Here is a 22,900-nt window from a genome sequence, read left to right as displayed (position 1 = left end):
CTTGGGGAAGGCAACTGGCATGTAGGGGAGCCTGCTTCCACCTCCTCCACTGGTCAGGACAGAATTCCTCCCATGCCTCAGTAGCCCACCCACGTCCCCCCCGCATGCTGCACCATCCCTGGAACTCCTGACCTGATCCTGGCCTTGCATTCTTCCCTGGAGACAGCAGGACTTGCAGGGCTCATTGGAGCAGGCTGGTGTGGGGCCAGCTGGGCTTGGCTAAGGTGCTCCCCACAGTTCCAGCCCCTGTGTGGTAGGGCACCTTCGGTGCTTGCCAATGTTAGAGGCTTGAACAGGCTGTGGAGCAGCCAGCAGGTGTGGTGTGGCTTAATGAGGTGGTCACATGACCACAAGAGGGATCCTGGATTGGAGGATGGGGCTGGGCAGCCTCAGTATAAACCCAGGCCCTCAGAACTAAGTAGGCAGTTGCTGTAGGGAGCCAGAGGGATAACACTGCCAGGTTGGAGTCGCTGCTCTAAGAAGACCTGGAGGTTCCTGGTCCTGGGGAATGACCTAAAACTACACCCTGCTAGGATTGGATGGTGTGTTGGGGCTGCCTGTAGTGGGGTGGTCCCCAGTAAATACCACACTAGTGCCTCCCTAGTGAAAGGTGAGGATGGGTGGCCATATATCCTCAGCCCCCATGACCTGGTGGGTTACCCCATAAAAGGTAGCTTTTCCCTGCGGACATCAGTTCCTTCAGCAGCCAACTGGTTTCTACAGTTAGGGGGGTTCTTTCCCCTTGCCCCCATAGCCAGCTGGGTAACTGGGCTCTGGGAGGCCTCCTCACCTACTGTCTCCACCTTCTTGCTTTGACTGCGAGTCACTGCATTAATGCAGAGGGGTTCTATAACGTTCTCCCATGCTGCACTCATATGCTTGGGTCCCATAATATCCCTCCCCATCAGCAGGGGGGCAGGAGCATCCTCCATCACTCCTTTCTGCGGGCACATTCCCCTGCCCCTCCGCTCAATGGGGAGATGTGCTACCTGTACCTCGAATGGGTGGTGCCCCACCCGTTCTGTGGTAAGGGTTTTTCCAGGAACTATGTCCAAGGGTGAAACGAGGTTGGCATTAATCAATGACACACAGGGCCCTGAGTCCACTTCCCTGATGATGGCTCTCCTGTGTCCTTTTATCTCCTCCCTATGGGAGGCCATTAGCTCCTGTGGGTTTGTAATCCTGAAGATACAGATATGCCCCTCAGAGTGGCTTGGGGTTTCCTCCTCTTTGCGTACAGCTGTTGTTCGGTTGATAGGCTTACTGGGGTTGCTTTGCTTTGGGTAGCTGGCCCTGAAGCGGCCAGACACCCGCAGTTAAAGCAACACTTCCTACAGTGGCAACACGTAGGGGGTGCACCTCCTGATAGCCAATGTTCCTGGGCAGGTGAGAGCGCTGGTGGCCCTCCTGAGAGCACTGGCCAGGGAGTGGGGTGCCAGGAGAAGCAATCCCCACAGCCCCCCGCAGCCGATTGCACTCACCTGGAAGTGCCAGGGATCGGCCTCAGGGGGGCAGGGAGGGACCCCCCAGCCAGTGTGATTGGCTGTGGGGGGAACCCCCAATGCTGACTGGCCACTGGGGGGGGGGGCAAGTGCCCCCCCAACTCAGGAGGCACCAGTTGCCCATGCCTTCTTACTTGATCTGGGTGGATTGGCTGAATCCAGGGCCACCCTGCGCTCTGCAAAAGGACCTCAATCTCCCATTAGGGTCTGGTTCTCCCTTCCCCCCCACCCCTCCCCTTTCTGGTCCTTCCTAAAGTGGGGAGGCCTTCTGTCCAGCCCCTCCCAATTTAGCAACAGCTGATCAGCAATGTTGGCAGACTCACTGGCTGACTTGGGCTCCTTATCCCTGACAAGATGTAAAATCTCCTGAGGGCACCCAAAATAGAATTGATCTAACACCATAAGATCCAGCACCTTATCTCTGGTGTCAGCTTTTGCTCCCTCCACCCATTTAAAGAATGACTCCCACAACTGGACCATAAACTCGGCTATAGCCTTTCCCTGCTGTGGGGCAGCTGTGCAGAACTTCTTCCTGAAATGATCTGGCATTGTTTGGCCTTGTGCTTGCGCTGCACCACTTGCACTTCTAGCTCCAGCTTGCACTGTGCCTCTTGGGCTTCTAACTCTCACTTACACAGTTTCATACTTTCACTGTGCTGTCTGGGCTTCTAGCTCTAGGGCCTAGAGGCAATTCTTCTCCTTGAGCAGTTCCAGCTCCTCGGGGCTCCTTGTCTGAAACCAAAGGGAAAGGGCTCCTTTGGCTCTGCTCCCACTCAGAACCAGGGTGGCGGGTCCCTGGGTTTGATCATTGACCCGTTGGCTGTATTTCAAAGAAGGCCTACTGAGAGTGCAGGAGCAAACCAACCTGATGTGCAGGAAGACCAACAAGTATGGCAGAAGACCAGCTTGGCTTAGCAGGGAACTCCTCAGTAAATTAAATCACAGAAAGGAAGCTTATAAAAAGTGGAAACTTGGACAAATGACCAGGGAAGAATATAAGACCATTGCTTGAGCTTGCAGGGATGAAGTCAGGAAGGCCAAAGCACAGTTGGAGTTGCAGCTAGTAAGGGATGTGAAGGGTAACAAGAAGGGTTTCTACAAGTATGTTGGTAGCAAGAGGAGGATCAGGGAAAGTGTGGGTCCCTTACTGAATGGGGGAGGCAACCTTGTAACAGAGGATGCAGAAAAGGCTGAAGTCTTCAATGCCTGTTTTGCCTCAGTCTTCACAAGCAAGGTCAGCACCAGGCAGCACAAGTTTGGGGAGGAGATGAGCAGCCCTCCGTGGTGAAAGAACAGGTTAGGGACTACTCAGAAAAGCTGGACGTGTACAAGTCCATGAGGCTGGACGGGAAGCACCCAAGGATGCTGAGGGAGTTGGCTGATGTAACTGCAGAGCCATTGGCCAGCATCTTAGAAAACTCACGGCGATCAGGAGAGGTCCCAGATGATTGGAAAACAGCAAACATAGTGCCCATATTTAAGAAAGGGAAGGAGGAGGATCCAGGGAACTAGACACCAGTCAGCCTCACCTCAGTCCCTGGAAAAATCATGGAGCAGATCCTCAAGGAATCCATTTCAAAGCCCTTTGGAGGAGAAAAAGAAAAACAGGAACAGTCAGCATGGACTCACCAAGGGCAAGTCATGCCTGACCAACCTGTTTGCCTTCTATGATGAGATGACTGGCTCTGTGGATGCAGGGAGACTGGTGGATGTGGTGTACCGCCCCAGGTCCAGATGGAGTAGTTGCCCCCTGCAGCTGCTGTTAGAGGAGCAGGCACACACTGGGACCTACACCTTGGTGCATTCTTCCAGCAATCGTTCCTTCCTTCCTAAAAGCCCCTCCTGTCCTCTCACTGGGTGTCCCAGTCATCTTAGTTTCATAGTTGGTAGGTTTGGAAGGGACCTAAGCAGATCATCTAGTCCGACCCCCTGCCATGGGCAGGAAAGGATGCTGGGGTTAAATGACCCCAGCTAGGTGGCTGCCTAGCCTCCTTTTGAAGACCCCCAGGGTAGGGGCAAACACCACTTCCCTTGGAAGTTGGTTCCGGATCCTAGCTGCCCTGACTGTGAAGTAGTGCCTCCTGATATCTAGCCTGAATCTACTCTCAGTCAACTTATGGATGTTGTTCCTTGTTACTCCCAGCAGGGCTTGGGGGAACAGGGACTCTCCCATTGCCTGCTGACCGCCTTGGCAAGTTTATAGATGGCCACCAGATCCCCTCTCAGCCTTCTCTTGTGGAGGCTGAACAGGTTCAGGACTTGTAGTCTCTCCTTGTAGGGCCCGCCCTGCTGCCCCCGATCATGCGGGTGGTCCTCCTCTGGACCCTCTCAACGCTGTCCACATCCCTCCTGAAGTGCGGCGCCCAGAACTGGATGCAGTACTCCAACTGTGGCCTGACCAATGTCATATAGAGGGGGAGGATCACCTCCTTGGACCTGCTCGTGATGCATCTATGGATGCATGACATGGTGCAGTTAGCCTTCCTGACCGCATCCCTGCATTGGTGGCCCATGTTCATCTTGGAATCAATAGTGATTCCAAGATCCTTCTCTGCCTCTATGCTGATGAGAAGGGAGTTCCCCAGCCTGTAGGTATGCTGCTGGTTCTTTCTCCCCAGGTGCAACACCTCGCACTTGTCCATAGGGAAACCCATCCTATTCTCATCTGCCCACTTCTGTAACCTGTCCAGCTCTAATTGTAGCCTGTCCCTCTCTTCTAGCGTGCCCACTTCTCCCCACATCTTAGTGTCATCTGTGAACTTGAACAAGGTGCTTTTCACCCCCTTGTCCAAGTTGCCGATGAAGATATTGAACAGTGCAGGCACGAGGACTGAGCCCTGGGGAACCCCTCTTCCCACATCTCTCCAGGTCGAAAATGACCCATCCACCACCACTCTCTGGGTGCGGCCCTCCAGCCAATTTGCGACCCATCTGACTGTAGTTGTCGACACCACAGACACCTAATTTTTTAATGAGGATGGGGTGAGAGTGTCGAAGGCCTTCCTAAAGTCCAGAAAGACTATGTCCACCGCGACACCTGTGTCCAAGGCTTTTGTGACCTGGTCATAGAAGGCCACCAGGCTGGTCTGACAGGACCTGCCTCTAATGAACCCGTGTTGGTTGCCCCTAAGCATAATCTCCCCTGCTTGCCCCTCGCAGATGTGCTCCTGGATAATTTTCTCAAAGAGCTTCCCCAGGACCGAGGTAAGACTAACTGGCCTATAGTTTCCTGGAGGCCCTTTCCTCCCTTTTTTGAAAATGAGGACCACATTGGCCCTTTTCCAGTCCTCTGGCACCATGCCAGAGCACCACGAGTGCTCGTAAAGCTGTGCCAGGGTCCCCGCAATGACCTCTGCTAATTCCCTCAGTGCTCTGGGGTGGAGATCGTCAGGACCTGCTGATTTGAACACATCTAGTCCCTCCAGAAGTTTCCTGACTAGGTCCTCTCTGACCCTGGGCCTGTCTGTGCCACCCCTGGGTCTGTCCTGGGATGTCCCAGTCCCTGCTCAGAAAAATGGAAGCAAAGAATCTGTTAAATAGGTTAGCTTTGTCATCTGGTGCTACCACCAGATTACCAAGCGTGTCCTGCAGAGGCCCCACATTATTTGGCACCTTCTTTTTACCCGCTGTGTATTTAAAAAAGGACTTCTGTTATCTTTGATCCAGGTTGCTAGTCCCAGTCCCATCTCTGCCTTAGCCTTCCAAGTAGCCCCCCCTACAATCTCGAGCCAAAGAAGTTTTAATCCTCCTTGGTGATGGCCCCTCCCTTCCATTGGGTGTACACCTCCTTTTTGGCTTTGAGGCATTCGTGGATACTTTTGGCGAGCCATGGGGCCTTTTGAGTCCTCTTGCCCCCTTTGATCCGCATGGGGATTGTCACGCTTTGGGCTTGGAGGATCATCTCCTTAAGGAATGACCACTCTTCTTGGACTCCCAACTCCCCTCCCCTCTGGGACCTCAGTGCCTCCCTGATTAGTCCCCTTACCTCATTGAAATCCACCCTCCTGAAGTCCAGGGCTGCTGCCTTGCAGCAGGCCTTTGACACCCTGCGCTGGATGGTGAATCCCAGCAGGCGATGGTCGCTATCACCCAGGTGGTCAACCACCCGCAGACTCCTCACCAGGTTGCCTGTGGCCAGGACCAGGTCCAACAAGGCATTTCCCCTGCTGGGACCGTGCACCTCCTGGGTTAGATGGAGGTCCTGTAACTCGGCTACGAACCTACATGAGCAGTCAGACCTGGCTGACTGCTCTTCCCAGCACATGTCCGGGTAGTTTAAGTCACCCATGATGACCACGTCCCTCGACTTAACTGCCTCCGTGAGCTGACCTGAGAATTCCCGATCCAGCTCTTCTCCCTGGTTAGGTGGCCTGTAGTAGACCCCCACCGTTAGGTCCCTTTCCTCTCGACCCCCTTGTATTCTGACCCAGAGCACCTCCATCTGCCCTATCTCAGACCCAGTGCTGTTTGCAGAGGATGTGTGTTGCTCTTTGACATAGAGCGCCACACCCCCACCCTTCCTCCCTGTTCTGTCCCACCTATACAGCCTATAGCCCTTGATGTTTACCGCCCAGTCATGCATTGGATCCCACCAAGTTTCCGTGAGCCCCACTATGTCTGGGTTTGTGTTAGCTAGCAGGAGGGCGAGTTCCTCCTGCTTGTTCCCCATACTGCAAGCATTAGTGTAGAGGCATTTAAGGCCTCCTGAGGCTGTATGTGCCTCCCCCCCAATCCCTGGACTGTCCGGGCCTCTGTCTCTTACCTGGGTATTTCTTGTGCTCGTCGCCTGACTTGGCTGGGCTGTTCTTGTGGGTGTCTCTTGGTTTGGTGTTCTGTGGCTCCCTTGGTCCTCTTCCTCCCCCTCCCCTGACATGCCTAGTTTAAATCCTGCTGGAGGAGATCAGCCAACCTGGAAGAGAACACATGCTTACCTTTGGGGGAGAGGAGAAGCCCATCCCACCCGAGTGTCTCTCGTTCTGAAGTGAGGGTCGTGGTCCAGAAAGATGAAGCCCGCCGCGAGACACCATTCCTGAAGCCACAAGTTGACATCCCAGATGCAGGTCTCATGGCATCTTCCACGCCCGCTCACTGGAAGGATCGATGAGAAGACCACCTGTGCCCCTATTTCCTTCAGCTTGTCTCCCAGCGCTTGGTAGTCCTTCATCAGGTGGTCTGGACTGCTCCTGGCTGCATCATTAGTGCCCGCATGGATTAGGACCATGGGGTAGTAATTAGGACCATAGGGTAGTACCATCCTGCACCAAGCCATGGCTTCCTGCTTCCTTCACACAAGCAAGTAGACCCAGAAGCTACAGCAGGTCCTGCTGACCAACCCTGGGTGACTCACCATAGGATACAGTACATCATACATGGCCTGCCAAACCTGATATAGCAGCAGAAGGCCCTGGAATGAGCCTTCATGCCAGCACACACTGAGCCATCTGTCCTGCCTCTACACCCATGCCCTCCAAGCATCCATGACTTTGCCTCCAGAGTCCTCGTGGACAACAACATTGAGGGTATCTTTGATGCCATAAATGCTGGGTGCTCTGGGACCACCTCCACACCATGGAGTGCAGGGTCTGGGCACACCCCACTAGCACCAACTGGTGGGAACAGATCGTCCTTGGCACTTGGGATGATAAACTGTGGCTACAGACCTTCCACATGGGACAGGACACCTTCATGGACATCATCACCCAGGTGGCCCCACACATTGCACACCAGGGTGGGCCCCCTCAGTCTGGAGAAGTGGGTATTCATTGCTGTCTTGAAGCTAACATGGCAGTCTCCGCTACATTGCCAACCAGTTCAGTGTGGTTGTCCACAGCTGGAGAGACTGTCTTGGAGATTTGCCTGGTCATTCAGGACATCATGGCAAACTGCTTTGTCTGCCTCATCAACCAGCAGGAGGTGATAGCTGGCTTCCAACATACGGGCTTCCCCAACTGCATATGGGCTGTGAATGGTACCCACATCCTAATTGTCTGCCCACTCCAGGGTGGCTGGGCATTCATCACCTGCAAGGGCTACTATTTGGTCATCCTGCAGGGTGTCTGGTGTGGGACCTAGATAGCCTTTTGGCAGAAAGGGTGGTGATTTTTGGTTATTGTTCCTCCATTACTCAATTGGGTTTAGAGGAATGGATCCAATGGACTCAAGCCTGCTCCTGGGGGCTTGAAGAAATAGGGAAGGTGGACATACAGGATAAAAAAAAAGCACTACAAGCAGAAACCTTCATAGATGATGGTCTGTGCCCCCCAGGTAAGGATGTACTGTATCCTATTACACAAGGATAGTAATATGATGTATGAAGCATCAACCACTCAGAAGGATATAAACTTCACAGTAGTACCATGGAACATGGGCAGAGGTGCAGTGATTTGTGACGCACTAGAAAGAAAGATAACCCCTATATATATATATATATATATATGGGGTTATATACACACACAAAGTACTACAAAATACTGATTGGAAAAATGAAGAGAGACAAGGTTCTTTGGGTAAATGTGATATCTTTTATTAGACCAACTAAATAGTTGGAAAAATTGTTCACAAGCTGCCAAGCACAAACACGCTTCTTCATGCATATAAAGTCTGAAGAAGGGTGTTTGTGCCTGAAAGCTTGCAAGGGACAATTTTTCCAACCATTTAGTTGGTCTAATAAAAGATATCACATTTACCCAAAGAACCTGTCTGCCTATGTCCTTAGACCAACACAGCTACAACCAATAACCCTAAAGCATGGAAAAATGAATACGTTTATGGATGGGTAGAGTTTAACTGATCAAGGTAACTGCAGGCAAAGAAATGGAAATGAGTTTATTCTCAAAGTTTTGCAGGGAAAAGAATCCTGGAAATGAAAAGAGTTAATAGCTGATGAAACTCGTTATGGGAAGAAGACCTTATATGTGAAAGCAAGTAATTTAGATAAGCCATGTACAGAAAAAGCTGACTTCACAACAGCTGTAGACGCCTTTCCATCCAGGAGGATGATCTGCAAAGGAATGGATATGAATGGACAGGTTTCAAAAAGAGGGGAGGGTGTATGACACAGTCCTTTGGATTTACAGACACAGACAGAAGAAGAATGGGGGAGATTTCTTCAACACAAAAAAATAAAAGGCGGGGAAAAAAAAGAAATAGGTTGGCACTGGCCAAGTTGCCCAGGAAAAAAAGTGAATTTTGAATCACCGGAACAAATGGTCTTTCAACCCAACCAACTTCAACAAGTTACAATTTTTATGTGATAGGGCCCCTGGAAGTGCTATAGAGACGTGACATAACACACATTGAAAGCTACAGAGCATTTTAAAATGGTGGATCATGCGAAATACAAACCCTCATCAGAGCTCTATTATCTGAGGACACTCAAGAGCAGAGCACCTTAGGGAACGTCTGTTCAGATTCCCTGTGAGGGTAACGTGCAGGTGAGTCCGCCCGCATCCCATGTGCCTTTGTGGGGCTGAGCTGGTGCCTCCCCATGCGAGCACCAGCCTGACTCTGACCCTTGGTCAGTCGCAGGCAGGAGGCAGCGTCTCCTCCCTGCCTCCTCCCTGTGCAGGGGGCAGAGGGGAGAGGTTGGGGGAAAGTACCCCTCTCAACCTGTTCGCAATGGAAGCTGAAGGGGGAGCCCCCACAGGCCTGAACAGGGCTTGGATCCTTCCTCTGCCTAAGCTCCCGGCATGACTGTTTTGACAGCAGCCTCAGCAGGGGTGCCCCCTCCACCATGGATCACATTTTTCCTGGCTGCTTGCCCCCTGTGCCTGGTGGGTTGCTCCCCCACCTGGAGACAGCAGCCACCCCTGCCTGGAGATTTCCCCCATGTGGTGAGGGGCTCTTTCCAGGGGTGAGCACCTACCCGGTGATGCCAGCAGGCACAGAGCCAATCTCCCTGCAGGGTTATGCTGCAGAGGGGAAGTCTCTTTTCCTGGAATGACCTTCTCCCTAGCATGGATCATAACAGCCAGGGCCAGCATGTGCACAAGCCCCCACTTCTTCATAGTCTGCTCGCTGTGTCCCGATCATCCCGCACCATACCATGTCTGGCTTCCCGTGCCCAAGCAGGGAGCCCCAGGTGCTGTGGCAGGTCCTGCTGATTGCCCTGTGTGCCTCTCACTGGAGGATGCAGGACATCATGCCCACCCAGCTGAACCTGATGCAGCAGTGGGTGGCTGTGGCATGCGCCCTCATACCAACAAGCATGAAGCCATCAGTCCGGCCTGTGTACGCCCCCATCCCCACCTCCCAAGCATCCTCAGCTGCACCTCTGGCTACCTACTGACTGATGAAGTTATCTGGATGCCATGAATACCAGTGCGCTCCAGAACTGCCTTCAAACTGTCAAGCATAGGATCTGGACCCACCTCACTAGCACTGGCTGGTGGAAGTGGATTGTCCTTGGCATCTAGGATGATAAACTGTGGCTTCAGACCTTTTGTATGTGCTGGGACATCTTCATGGACATCATTACCCAGGCAGCACCTCACATCACACACCAGGATATCATCATACAGCCAACACAGTCCAGAGAAGTGGATGGCCATTGCTGTCTTGAAGCTGGCCACCCCCGGCAGTCTCCACTACATTGCCAACCACTTCAGTGTGGTCAGGTCCAGGGCTGGAGAGGCTGATCAGGTTTTCCTGGTCATCCAAGATCTCCTGACAAAGCGCTTCATCTGCCTCATCAACCCACAGGAGGTGGTTGCTGGCTTCCCAAGTGTGGGTGGACAGCACCCACATCCCAATCATCTGTCCATCGCAGGGTGGCTAAATCTTGGTTATCCTACAGGGCGTCATCGACCATCAGGGCCACTTCACCCACATCTTTGCTGGCTGGGCAGGCAGTACCCACAATACACGTCTTCTGAATTCTCCACTCCCCATCCTGATGGAGAGCAAGTGCTACACCCCTGCTTCCCAATTGTCATTGTCATCCCCTCCCCACCCCCCCACCCCCAAATCCATGATCCAGGGTTACCCCTTCCTGCCCTGGCTGATGAAGCCCTATGGAGCGGGGCAGCTGGACCACCAGAAGTACTTCAACTACTACTATAGCAGTTGAGTGTGCCTTTGGCTGCCTCCGGGTGCATTGGCAGGCTCAGTGCATGTCTCAAGATGGACAAGGAGAACCTGCCGTGACTCATCATTGCTGTGCGTGTCCTCCACATCTGTGAGACCAGAGGGGAGGTATTCCTGGAATCCTGGGCAAAGGAGGCATGGCATGCGGACCAGGTATGTCAGCATGAGCACATGCTGAGGGCGAGCTCTCCACCACTGTCAGGGGGCCCTGGCACTACACAATGGCAGGCTGGCCATACCCACCAATCCCTAGCCATCTCAGCACTCTTGTGGACTGGGTGGCCAATTAGGGGCAGTGTGCTCCATGGGCCAATACCTTGGCAAGGGGCCGTGCTTCTCCAGCCCCTGAGCCACAGGCTTCATATGAATGCAGTGTGATGAAGACACAAACCTTGTTTTATACTGTTGTATTTGCAAAATTAGTAAGAAAACCTGCAGAACGCTTGCCCTCCCTCTTCCCAATTCACACTAACTGGGGAATCTTTGAAGGGTGTGTGGGGGGTGGGATGCAGTGGGGAAAGAATGACCATGGCATGACAGGTTAGGACAGGGATGGGGGATAGTTGGAGATGGGTGGGGGTCTCTAGTAGAGGGTCAGAACTGAGGGAAGAGAAAACCATGGCCCTTGAGTCATGAAATACAGGGCCTCTCACTGGGGACATAACACCCTGTCCTCCTGGCTCTCCCTCAGCCCAAGTCCCCACGGCCCAGTCTCCCTTTTCGAGTGCCAGTGGCTGGGCCATCGGGTGGACTGGCCTGCCCCCCGGCTTTGAAGTGCTCTTGGGGCTCTTCAGGGCTAGGTTGAAAACGCTTTGGGGGCCTGCGCCTTCGGGCCGAACGCCCAGAGTCAGGGGAAGAGGGTGGAGCCATGAATGGTGCCATTGTCCCCATCGGCCCTGGCTGTTGCCCCAGGGAAGAGTCCCTAAGTTGTAGGTCAGTATGTTGTGAAGGACTGGGCACCTGGCAACCCAACCACTCCTGGATGGGAGGGCTATCTGCTCCCTCCAGAATGGAGGGCTGGCACCCCTCAGGGGGGGCATATGTAGCTGCCAATCGGTTCAGGATCATGTGGCTCAATTCCCTCTCCTGGCGCAGCAACTCTATGAGCTCTGCTGTGGCACGGTTTGCCTCATCCAAACTGTGTTTGGCTATCTGGAGCCCCCGCTCCTGCGCCGCTGCGGCCCGCTCCTGTGCCGCTGCGGCCCGCTCCTGCGCCTGGACCAGCCTGTCCATTTCCCCCTTCCTTTCTTCATGCTGAGCCCGCAGCTCCTGACGCCAGGAATCTGCGGTGCGTGCACGTCGGTCACAGAGCGAGACCAGTGACTGTAGCATTTCTAGTTTACAGCCCTGACGACGTCTCCTGACATCTCTCATGCGTTCAGCAGATGTTAGCCCGGCTGGCCTCGAGGTACCATCCACTTCCTCCTGAGCTGGCCTCCCATGCACAGACCCGGCATCTGAAGTCAGGGGAGAGACAGAGGCTTTGTATGACTTTGAAACTTTCAGTGATAACAATGTATTATAAAGACAGGCTTCCTGGACTCACTCATCACCTGCCTGGACTAATAGATGTCATCCAGCAAGCCATGGAGTTTTGATGCCAGGACACCCCCCTCTCCTCCCACTGGGCCAGCGCCCCAGATGGAGAGGAGCAATCTGCTTTGACAGCATCCCAGGGAAGACCAGTTTGCCATATATGAGAATCCACTTCCATAGAGCTCTGAAGTGCTCACACCCCAGGATGAATTTATGATTTTCAGGGATCCGGGTTTCCCGTTTCCCACAGAAAAATGGAGTAAATGGCAGATTTTGCCTTTTACTAGGGGCAAACGTGCATTTCTCATTTTACCAGAAAAACCCATGGACTTTGCTGTTTAGCAATCAGCAACCTGCAGGCTGGCAGAGTTCCAGCCTGCAGGGAGCTGGAAGGGAGCAGGAGGAAGGTGGAAAGACAAGGGGCACCACGTGCATAGACATGCACATGGCCCCATGGAGCCTGAAGAGCAGCTCCAGCAGGTAAGTGTTGGGGGGAGAGGGGGATTGAGGCCCCCGTAGGGAGGGAGGGAGCTGGGCAGGGCTGGGGCTGCTGTCAGCCAGGTGGGACTTGGGGCCTGCACCTGCCCTGGGTACCGATCTGGGGGGCGCGGGTCTCTGATCAATGCTGAACACATATTTCACTTTGGTGTCTGTCCTGTTTCATAGTACGTGGGCAAGGGGAACAATTCACCCACCTCACCTACACCTGCGCCCCAACCAGATGAGACACTGGTGTGACCACGGGGTTGGCCGGGATCAGCTGCAGCTGCCACCATTTGTCCGTTCCTCCCTTCCCTTCCCCTTCTCCCCTGGCTCACCCCATGTACTAACCCTGCACCCCGGGTCCTCCTGGCTGTGTGGAGCTGTGGCTAGTCGTGCCCTCCAGGGCTGATGGGTGTCCTTCCTCTGGGCCCGAGTCATCAGGACAAGGGTGAGGAAGGCTGGTGGTGGGTTGCTCAGGCCGTGGCCCCTGTGTAAGGAACACTGTACTGGGGGCTGTGTGCTTGGCCACAGTCTGTTGGGTTGAAGTCAGGTTTGGTGTTGGCTCCTGTGAGGTGGAGGGCACCTCTGGGGAATCCAGGTCCTGCATCTTGATGTCCGTGTCATCAGAGCTCGCTTCCCCTTCCTGCGTGGTACGCTCTGTGGTCTTACTCAAGGGCAAGAAAATGTCCTGAGAGCAGATTTCCAGCTTCAGCTGGACCTCCGCTCCCATACTCTGAGACGAAGTGGGGACCAGCAGCAGTGTGCTTGTCTCCTTGGGGGCTGGCACCAGCAGCTGTGTTCTTCCACTAGAGCCCCTGAGAACTCCTTCCTGGCCATCTGTTTCTCTTGCTATCACAGGGCGTGTCACCAACTCCTCCTCATCTGGAGGGGTCCCTGGCTCCAAATCCTCCTGCCCTGCTGTGGTACCATAAGCGTGTGGGATTTCAACAGCCCTGTCCTTGGCAAGGATGCGGGAAAGCTCATCATAAAAGGGCATGGTGGGCCTTCGGGCCCCGGAATGCTGGCTGGCATCGTGTGCTTTGCTAAACTTGCTCTTCATCACCTTCGTCTTTGCACGACATTGCATCCAGTCCCTGTTGTGGCCACGGGCCTGCATCTGCTGGGCAATGCATGTAAAGATGTCCCTGTTGCGGTGCCTTTTCTGTAGCTGGTGTTGGATCTTTTTGTCACCCCAGATGGCGATGAGATCCCTCACTTCCCCATACTCCCAGTTGTGACCACGGGTTTGGCTGCTGGAGGATGAGGGAGCTGGGCCATCCATGGTCTGTAACGTAGCTCGTGTGTTCTCTACAACACCGGACAGATGAGGATCTGGCTGGTAGGGTAGAAGAGTACCTGGGAGTCAGCAGTAATGCCTGGACCCCTCATTGCATGCCAGGAAGGATTACTGAAAGTACCGTGGTACTAGCAAAGGTGTGGGTCCTGGCATGTGTCTGCTCCTCTGATAGCAGCTGTGTGAGGCCACTGTCTAGATCAGGGTCTCAAATGGTCAGGACATCCCCATGGCCTCTAACCCTGGAAGGGGCTCCCAGCAATTACCCTTTCATTGTGAAAATGATCCTTTGATTGTGAAATATCCTACCCCACAGGGAATGCCCATTGTCCTCTGTCTGCCATAGCCTCTATCCGTCTGTCTCACAGCAGGGGATGATGGCTAGTGAAGGCCCATCATCTTTTATCTGCACCAGATGGGCGCACCCTGCCTGCCTCACAACAGGGACTGATGGAAATCCCAAGGGGCAGCGATTGGCAAGTGGGGGGCCTAGCTAGGTTCCCTGCCTTAGGGAGAGTCCCCTGAGCCCACTGGCACTGGGGGTGCAGAAGTCCCCAGAGCTCTCCCACCTGCACTAACCACCGGCCGGCTGGCTGGCTGCCTGCATCAGTGTGGGAAGACGTGGGAAGGAGGGTGATGGAGCCAGCGATCAGGGCATGGGGGGGGGCCCTGGCCAGGTCCTACCCCTAGGGAAGGGTCCCTAAGCCCACTGGCACTGGGTCTAGGGGCATGCAAAACCTGCCCAGAGCCCCACCACCTGCAGTGCAGCAATCAGGATAGGGGAGGTGCTGGCCAGTTTCCCCCCCAACTACAGAGACGGTCCCTAGTGCCTGATGGGTGCAGCCCCCAAAAGCCACCCCCCTTCCCCCTCCAGCATGGAGGAATTCTGCATGGGCGGGGGAGGAAGCATGGTGGTACAGCCAGCCAGCTCCCAGTAGTGCGGCAACTGAGGGGCTGGCATGCTATTCAAAAGCAGACCTGAGCCCCACAGCCAGCCGGACTGGGGCTAGCACCCACCCAGATAGTAGCAGGGGTAGCTAGGCCAGGCCCATGTGGTGGCACTGGGGTTGGCACTGCAATAACCAGCCAACCCACCACTGCTACAGCATCCCTGGGTGGGGGGACAGCTGGGCAGTAACTGGGTGTTGCGGGGGGCTCTCTCCTGGAACTCCCAGTCTTAAAATGCTCTCCTGAAACACCCCTTAGAGGAAGCTGAGGCAGTGCTTCCAGAGGCAGGGAGTGCTGGACCCACAAGCGCTGAGACCAGCACTTCCAGTCCCAGCCTCTCAGGCTATCTGTACATGGCAGTGAGCTCCTGCTTCCCCTCAGGTCTTCCCTGTTGGCTCAGTTCGGATGCAGCCACTCTTGCTTGTGGCTCTTGAGATCTCTCAATTCCTCTGGCTTTTCCCCACACCCCCAACTCTTCCAGGACTTTGCCCTGGCTCCACGCTCACACCCCACTGCAGCATGTACCTTGCTCACAGCGACGTTCTCTCTCTGCTGTGGGCACCAGCTCTGCTTCTCATGAACTTGGCCCAGGACAGGTGTTGGGAGTCCCCTCTCCCCAGATCTTCCCAGGGATGGCCTCAGCAGCTGCAGGTTTCCAGGCCCTTCCTCAGGAGGCTGCTCTTCAGCTGTACTCAGGGTCCATCCACCTGCTGGGAGTGAAAGAGTATTCAGAGGTTGTAGGCCTCACTGGAATTTAGATGAACATTTAGGATGCTTGTACAAGTGATGAGGTGCACTAATACACATGATGAAAATTGCCCTTTTGTGTGGTTTAATGGCATCATACTTCACACGCATGCAAGTTTTTGGCAATATAAATGAGTTTGTGTTTCATAGCTTCATCGATTCATAGATTGTTAAGGGCTGGAAGGGACCTTGTAAATCATTGGGTCCAGTCCCCCTGCACTAGGCTAAATGAGTTTGTGCTGTCATAAACTACTCCCCATCCCAATGTAGTTTAGTTTGCGATGACGCAACTTGGAACAGTGGAGCCATTAATCTGTCATGTGTACATGGGAATTCGCTGAATGACATGTGGTGAGCCCCTTTGTCTATTGGGTATCGCTACAATTTTTGTGTAGTAACCCCCTTGTCCGCCAAGCGTCACTACAATTTGCAGGTATTTGTGTGTAATGAATGTTTTTTAGGACACCCTTGGCAGATGAGGGGGAAGCCCTGGTGAACGCCGCTGACTGGTGCCAAAACTTGCAACAACCGCAGAGCATAGCTCTTGTGTGCTCAGCAAAAATCCCCAGACTTTGCTTGGCAACAGCCATGAGGAACCCCTGCTCCTCTCCACTCTGCACCTCTAAAACATCCCTTTTTGGTTGGCTGTGGTGTAATTGTCCCATCACCATTAACTTGCTAGCCAGTTTTACGTAAACCGGACAAGCGGAGTTCTGTGAGCTCGTGTGAGCATTAAGCGTGCACGCTTTATGAACACCAGGTGAGTTCTGTCACCATTCATTCCCTCACAGGCTATGTCTCAACTGCTCAACAGTTCAGACCGCGTCCTGCTGAGAATGGGGTCACTGGGTAGCCTGCTGTTATGCAATGCCCCAACAGGAAGCCTGTGGGTGCCCATTGAGGGCCTAACTCTCAGTACGTGGCTCATTGGGTAGCTTACGACTGTGCCATGGCATACACAAAGCTAAAAGACCTAGCAGAGCTAAAAGACATCCAGAACAAATATGTACATAAGATACAAAGTTGCCACTGGTGCAGACCCTGCCTGGCGCCAGCATGTTTGACGTCCAAACTTTGCCCAAACACTACAGGGTAGGAGGGGGGTGAACTTCCCTTGGTTCTGTCTCCTCAGGACTTATAAATTGAGGCCACAGCTCCCCGGGGCACCCCTCATTGATCCAAGATGTCTGACATCTGGGGGAGAATGGAGCAGGCCAGGGTGCATAGGTCTAGGTCCAATTGGTGCTGGGAAACCCTGAAGTTGTGTGCCAATTCATCTGCAGCCAAAGAGCCAACTGGCACATCTATCTTGATGTTGCCAGGAGAATGGGCAAGTGGGGGCACAACAGAACAGCAGTCCAGTGCCATGTCAAGGCAAAGGTGCTGTGGGCTGCTTTCTGCAGCGATGTTGCCAGAGCACAGCAGCGTGGCCCATTACAGAGGTACTAGATCGCCATGAAGGCACAGGGGCAGAGGCCTCTGAGGCATTCCTACCGGTGGATACATTGCTAGCCATTGCTGCAACTTGTAGGGGCTCCAGTGGAGAAGATAGCAGCAGGGTCCTGCTCATGTCACCTGCGGCTTCTGAGGAGGAGGATAGCCCATGGAGCTCAACCTTCACACCTAGTATGTGAAGCCCTGGGGACCCTTTAAATCACCGGTCACCTGAACTGACAGCTGCAATTAGGCTGGGCTGTGAGGTGAAGGGGGAAAGAGGGAAGTGTAGGACAGTGCTTTAGAGACCCCTGGAGTTAGTGGGCAGTGCAATGGGGTACAGGGCAGTGCACAGCAGGGAGGCACATCAGTAGCCAAAGTGGGTGAGTGCTTGTTTGCAGCCAGTCAGGGCTTGCTGCCACCCATGGCTAGGCACCCCTTCTTGGTTATTTTGATCCAACTGCTTCCTATCAGCTCACAAGATTTGCTGAGTGTGTCTTTTTAGAGCATCAATTGTCCTTAATTCACCCAATTTTCTGCATTTCTTGATTTTCAGCTCTGCTTGCAATGCTGTCACAGAGGACATGCAGGCTAATGAGGCAGGCTACCACTGATGCACATGTGGACAAGATTGCAAATGCCCTTATGGACTGCAAGCATTGGCTGCACGAGAAGGTGAGGTAGATCCGTCTGGCTACAGGCAGATTTATGGTCATCCAACACAGTAGGAACCACACCGAATACAGAAGGCTTTCCCAGACCCAGAAGGACCCACAAATATTGACCAGGCTGCTTGCAAGAATTCTATGCCTGCTGGTCATTGGCCTTGCTCCTGCCTGGGAGCAGCACAGGCCAGTGCAGATTCACGCTCCACCAGTTTGCAGTCAAGCTCAGAAAGTCCACCTTGGAGCCAAGGTCTTTTAGTTAGAAATGATTATTGCTGAGGTTGATTTTTTTTCAGAACTCATTCATCATTACAGTAGTAAAAACACAGTCCCCTGTTGTAGTAATTATGCACCATTATCTTATAAAAACCTGTTCTGTGGTTTGTTTAATTATGGTTAATATTTGGTTTGCAAACAAAGGTTTCTATTTGCTTTGTTTGATTCTTCACTTCATTTTCCCTGTGGTCAAGAGGGGAAGTGTTGAAGGGTGGGGGGAGGTGATTTGCTGGCATGTAGTGGCAATTAACACTCAGTCAAGTCTCCCTGCCTGGTTTTGAAGTTGTTTTGTTCTTAAATACTGCCAATCATCCGGTTGAACTCCTGACCCCTAAAAAGCTGGATGCACTCAAAGGAAATATATGCACTCTGCAGCACCCACCCAATTAGTGCTTCCCGCATTAACAAAATTCTGGGCCAGCCCACCACAATCCAGCCTTGGTTTGACTGCTGTGCTTTCTCTGGTCACAATAATAAAAGCACAGAGCTTGAAAGCCTCCACCCCTGCCAAAGCTCCCCGCTTAGGTGGGGTGGCCAGGGACCACTAGGAAGCTGCATGAACTCAGAGGAAGTATTAGGGGCGCTGTGCAGTAGTCCCGATTACTGCTCACCTCCATACCCCACTGTACCCACATACTGGACAAACACCATCCCCTTAGCCCAGAAGTGGACGTGCCCTCTTTTATTACTGCAATGTGTCTAAAACAAGGCTGGCTTTCTTTAGTTTGGCTTACCACCCCCTGCCCCACACACACAACCCACACCTCTACAACCCTTCCCATGACAGCAGACAGACACAGGCGAAAATTCATTTTAATTTCACCAAAGCATTTATTTTGTCAGTAACCAAAGCAAAACTGAAATAATGCAGGAACAAAATGCCCACTCCCCAATTTCCTACAGAAGCAACAGCACAGCACTAACAACTAAAAACCCATCACCTGTCATTGGCTCTTCTTCCCCCCCATGCTTCCTCTGTCTCACCCTCCCCTTTGTCACTAAAGCGCTGTGGCACTCTCTTCGGCCTACTAGAGTAGGGGTGCCCCTCGCTCGCAGGCACAGTGGCTGTCGCTGAGGTTGTCGCCATGGGGGGCTGATCACAGATAGAAGTCTCTATGCGGGTCAGCTCATGGATAGGGGCACACACAGTGGATGTTGCATGGGTGGTCTCAGGGGAGGGAAGCTCATGAACGGGGGCTGGGGTCATGCGTCTAAGGAGCTCCCATCTAAATTTGATCTCCATTCTCCGACTCCGGGTGATATTCTGACAGCACTTATGGGCCAGGTCAAGGAATTTTTTTGTGCTGGCCATGATGTCCCGGTGAGCTGCTGCCTCTCGTTCTTCAACCTTTCTATACACTTCCCGGAGTTCATTCCACCATTCATCTGCAGACCGTACTCGTGATTCTGAAGCCACCACCAAAGCCTCCATCATGCTTTCTCTTGACTGTCATTGCCTGTGGCGGTGATCATGTATTCATTCAGCTCCAGTCTGTGCTGGTGGCCGTGCTTCGGGTGCACGTCCCCGCCTTCCAGCGGATGTGATAGCTGGTAACAGGAATGGGAGAAAAAAAAGGTGTTCATGGTCAAAGATCTTGCCCCCACTTCCTGTAGCGGACAGATTATTGGCGATCACCATACAGCATCCCTGCCGCTTGGTGAATTAATGCAGCCACCCTCAAAGGATGATTATGCAGGAACCCAGATGTCTCCCCAGTCCACTAAGGAGTTCATTGTACATCTCTCACCACCACAAATTCCTGCCACTAAATGAATTAATGCTTCCCTCCCCCACAAGCAATTTTAAGAGAGGGCATGGCAGGTCCACCCCAATGTAGGCAAAACACAGTGCAGGGACCTCACACCCACATTTCTTCCCTGGCTTCTATGGGGTTGAGGGTGTTTGCTGGGGTGATACTTTAGGGTGGGTCTATTCATTTTTCCTCTTAGCGCTATTATCTGCAGCCCTGAGCAGATCATAGGTTTCTGGAGTTATCGGACACCCCAAGTTTTTTAGAGGAGGGGTGGTTACAGGAACCTGAGGTATGTAGGAACTGACATGTAAAGAGCAGGGCTGTTATAGTGCTAATGATGCTATTCAACAGCCCTACCTATTCAACGCCCATTGCGCAAGCAGGTGGTGTTCTGAGCGAAACAGTAACTGCTGTGTCCTGCATAACAACATGGCTTCGGTGAATCCTGATGCAATCTGCGAAGAGAACCAGATGCCTTTGGATGCCCTGGAGGTCTCCAACTGGAGAATGGAGGCACTTGATAATGCAGAGATACTGCTACTGAACGCAATGCAGGCTATGATGGACCTTCTACAAAGGTGCCAACGCAGGTCAGCAGCTTCTCAGGCCTTGTTATACCAGTCAACGGGCTGTGAGCTGAAATCCGAGGACTGAGAGAAAGCCGTGGATCTCAAGGTTGACAGGGTTCTGTGGATCAACCTACAGAGCAACAATCACAAGGTCTGGGCTCACACGAGCAGCTCTGGTGGGAGTGCATCATATTGTCGACTTGAGATGATCAGTAGTGGCTTGAGAGCTTCCGCATGACCAGGGGCACATTTATGCACAGTCTTGCTGTTGTCGCTGCACATTGAGCACCAGGACACTGTCATGCATCACCCCATCACACCAGAAAAGTGGGTGGGGCCAAGGCCATCATGAAACCGGCCACCCCCACCAGCCTCCACTCCATCGGGAACAGTTTGGCATGGCTCCCTGTGTGGCTGGAGTGGTGATATGTGAGGTATGCCGGCTGCTGCAGGACACTGTGGCAAACAGCTTCATCTACCTCCATAACCCCAGGGAAGTTGCTGAAGGCTTCAAGACCATGGGGTTCCCTAACTGTGTGGGTGCATTGGATAGCACACAGATCCCAGTCTTATCCCCATCCCAGGGGAGCTGGTCATTCACCAACAGGAAGGGATTTGCCTCGGTGATCCTCCATACTATAGTTGATCACCAAGGATGCTTTATTAGCATTTATACAGGCTGGGCAGGCAGTGCTCATAATGCGTGTGTCATTTGAAACTCGCTGCTGCCTGGCACAATGCAGAAAGGACAATATGTGCCTGGAGTCCCCGATGCAGTGATCTGGGGTGTTGCTGTGCCCCCGCTTATCATAGTGGACGTGGCTTAACCCCTCCTGCCCTGGCTCTTGAAGCCATGTGGAGGACAAGTTACCGACTGGCAAAACATGGTATTCAACTACTACCTCAGCAAATGCCAGATGACTGTTAAATGCACCTTTGGCTGTATGAAAGCATAGTGGAAGTCACTACAGGCTCGAAGTAGGGCCAGAAAACATTATGGCATTCATTGTGCATGTTCCACAACATTTGCGAGACCAGGGGAGAGGTATTCAGTGAGTCCCAGTCTGAGGAAGTGTGGGAGGCAGCAGCCAAACAGAGATGTAAGCAGGCAGGGCACAGTGCTCCCTGCGATCAGCATGCAAATGCTAGTTGGGGAGCCATTGTGCAGAATTGCCTGGCCGCGCACACTCTGGCTGCTGCAGATGGCAAGGGTGCTCTGTAGGCTGCCGACTGATCAGCGCTAATGCTAAACCGTTCGGCAGTTACTGTTGTTCCTATAAATAAAATTTAAAAAATTGTTGCAACACTTCTGACTGTCTCATAAGTACAGTGTCTCTAGGGGGTGGGGCAAGCTGCAGCGATGGTGGGGGTGGGCAAAGAGGGCTGAAGTCTACAGGTTTACCTTGTTTTGTATGTATCGGGGGTGAAATGCGGCAAGGATATTAAAATGCATTACCTACTGCTGGTCACATTAACTTGATGCCCAATATTTACACGAAGAAATAAGAAATTCGTGCACATATTATAAGCACTTGGAGAATTTCAGCACCCTGTTCAGAGGGGTGGGAGGTGATAACGAAGTGGCTCTCTGCTCCTGTCTCCCGGGGTGGGGTATGTCCAGTCAGAAGGCCAGGATCTCGTTAGCCTGAGGGGCAGCTTGATGTGGATTTGAATTTGGCAGGCGGAGCATGGGGGACAGCCTGAGGAAACCAGGACATGGGGGGCTATGGGAAGAGAGGCCTGAACAGAGACGTGGCGAGCAGTGTGTGGGGATGGAAGGGAAACACTGAACGAAACGCTGACTCCCAGCAGTGCAGGAATGTGGTGCAGAAGGGGGGGTTCCAGGCATCTTCTTGGATTGGCCCCCCTGTGAGATGATGCAGAGAGTGCATCAGCAGAGCTCCAGGTAGCACACCACAACACTCCAGTACGTGTGTCGCAGAGCACCGAGCTGCCCTGCTCCTAAGGAGGAGAAACTGCTAGGGAAGGGACCCTAGCAGTGAGGGAATAAGGAGCCCAGCTGGTGGTTGCCAGGGCAACTGGAGTCAGCAAATGACCCACACCTGCCAGCGGTCAGCCGGCTGTAAGGGGCAGGGCCTGGCTCCTATAAAGCCCAGGAGCTGAGGCCAAGGGGTCTACTGCCAGCAGCCAGAGGAGCAGGAGCTCCTAGGCCAGGATGCGAGAAGAAGCCTGACCGCAGGTACAGCTTCAGCTGAGTAAAGGATGGCAGCTCTAAGATGTCGGAGCAACATGGTTTTAGCCAGGTGGCTTCAAGTTATGTTATAGCCTAGGGGCTTGTGTTTTGCTTTGTTGTTGGATCACCGGTGGTTTGGGTGAGGCTATCAGGGGTTGGAGGACCCACAGTAGCGTGGGGACCCCAGCGCCAGTAAGGGCGCGGCCTATGGGGTGCATAGACCCCAGCCCCAGAGAGGGGGCGCTACTGAGAAGCCCCAGTGCGGGTGCGGTGAGCCCCGGAGAAGGGGACAGCAGTGCGGTGAGCCCCGGAGAAAGCGAGTAGCAGTGCGGTGGCCCCGAGAGACGGGCGGCTTTACCGAGAAGGCCCAGTGTGGGCACGGAGAGCCCCAAGAGAGGGGCGGGGCGGCATTCC

At 53.3% G+C, this 22,900-nt stretch overlaps 1 protein-coding gene and 1 long non-coding RNA gene across 5 annotated transcripts in view; both read right to left on the bottom strand.

Annotated features, from left to right (window-relative positions):
* Positions 1–875, bottom strand: part of LOC102380703 — a 2,937-nt gene extending 2,062 nt beyond the window's left edge. The window contains exon 1 of the long non-coding RNA XR_325249.2: positions 133–875. This is a non-coding gene — a long non-coding RNA (uncharacterized LOC102380703). The remainder of the gene's footprint in view (positions 1–132) is intronic.
* Positions 876–10,978: 10,103 nt separating this feature from the next.
* LOC102380855 (zinc finger and SCAN domain-containing protein 29-like) overlaps positions 10,979–22,900 on the bottom strand; it is a 30,143-nt gene continuing 18,221 nt past the window's right edge. For all 4 annotated transcript variants that reach the window (XM_006036436.1, XM_025192722.1, XM_025192721.1 and 1 more), the window contains 3 exons: positions 15,373–15,557; positions 12,954–13,941; positions 10,979–12,043 (listed from right to left, as the gene is read on the bottom strand). In XM_006036436.1, coding sequence (XP_006036498.1) covers positions 11,274–12,043; positions 12,954–13,941; positions 15,373–15,557 — 1,943 coding nt within the window. In that variant the 3' untranslated portion in view covers positions 10,979–11,273. The remainder of the gene's footprint in view (positions 12,044–12,953; positions 13,942–15,372; positions 15,558–22,900) is intronic.

Source organism: Alligator sinensis, unplaced genomic scaffold (genome assembly GCF_000455745.1).
Source record: "Alligator sinensis unplaced genomic scaffold, ASM45574v1 scaffold1411_1, whole genome shotgun sequence".
In the NCBI taxonomy this organism is placed as follows: Eukaryota; Metazoa; Chordata; order Crocodylia; family Alligatoridae; genus Alligator; species Alligator sinensis.
Note: the sequence above shows the minus strand (reverse complement) of the source record. Positions and strands in the feature narration are given on the sequence as shown.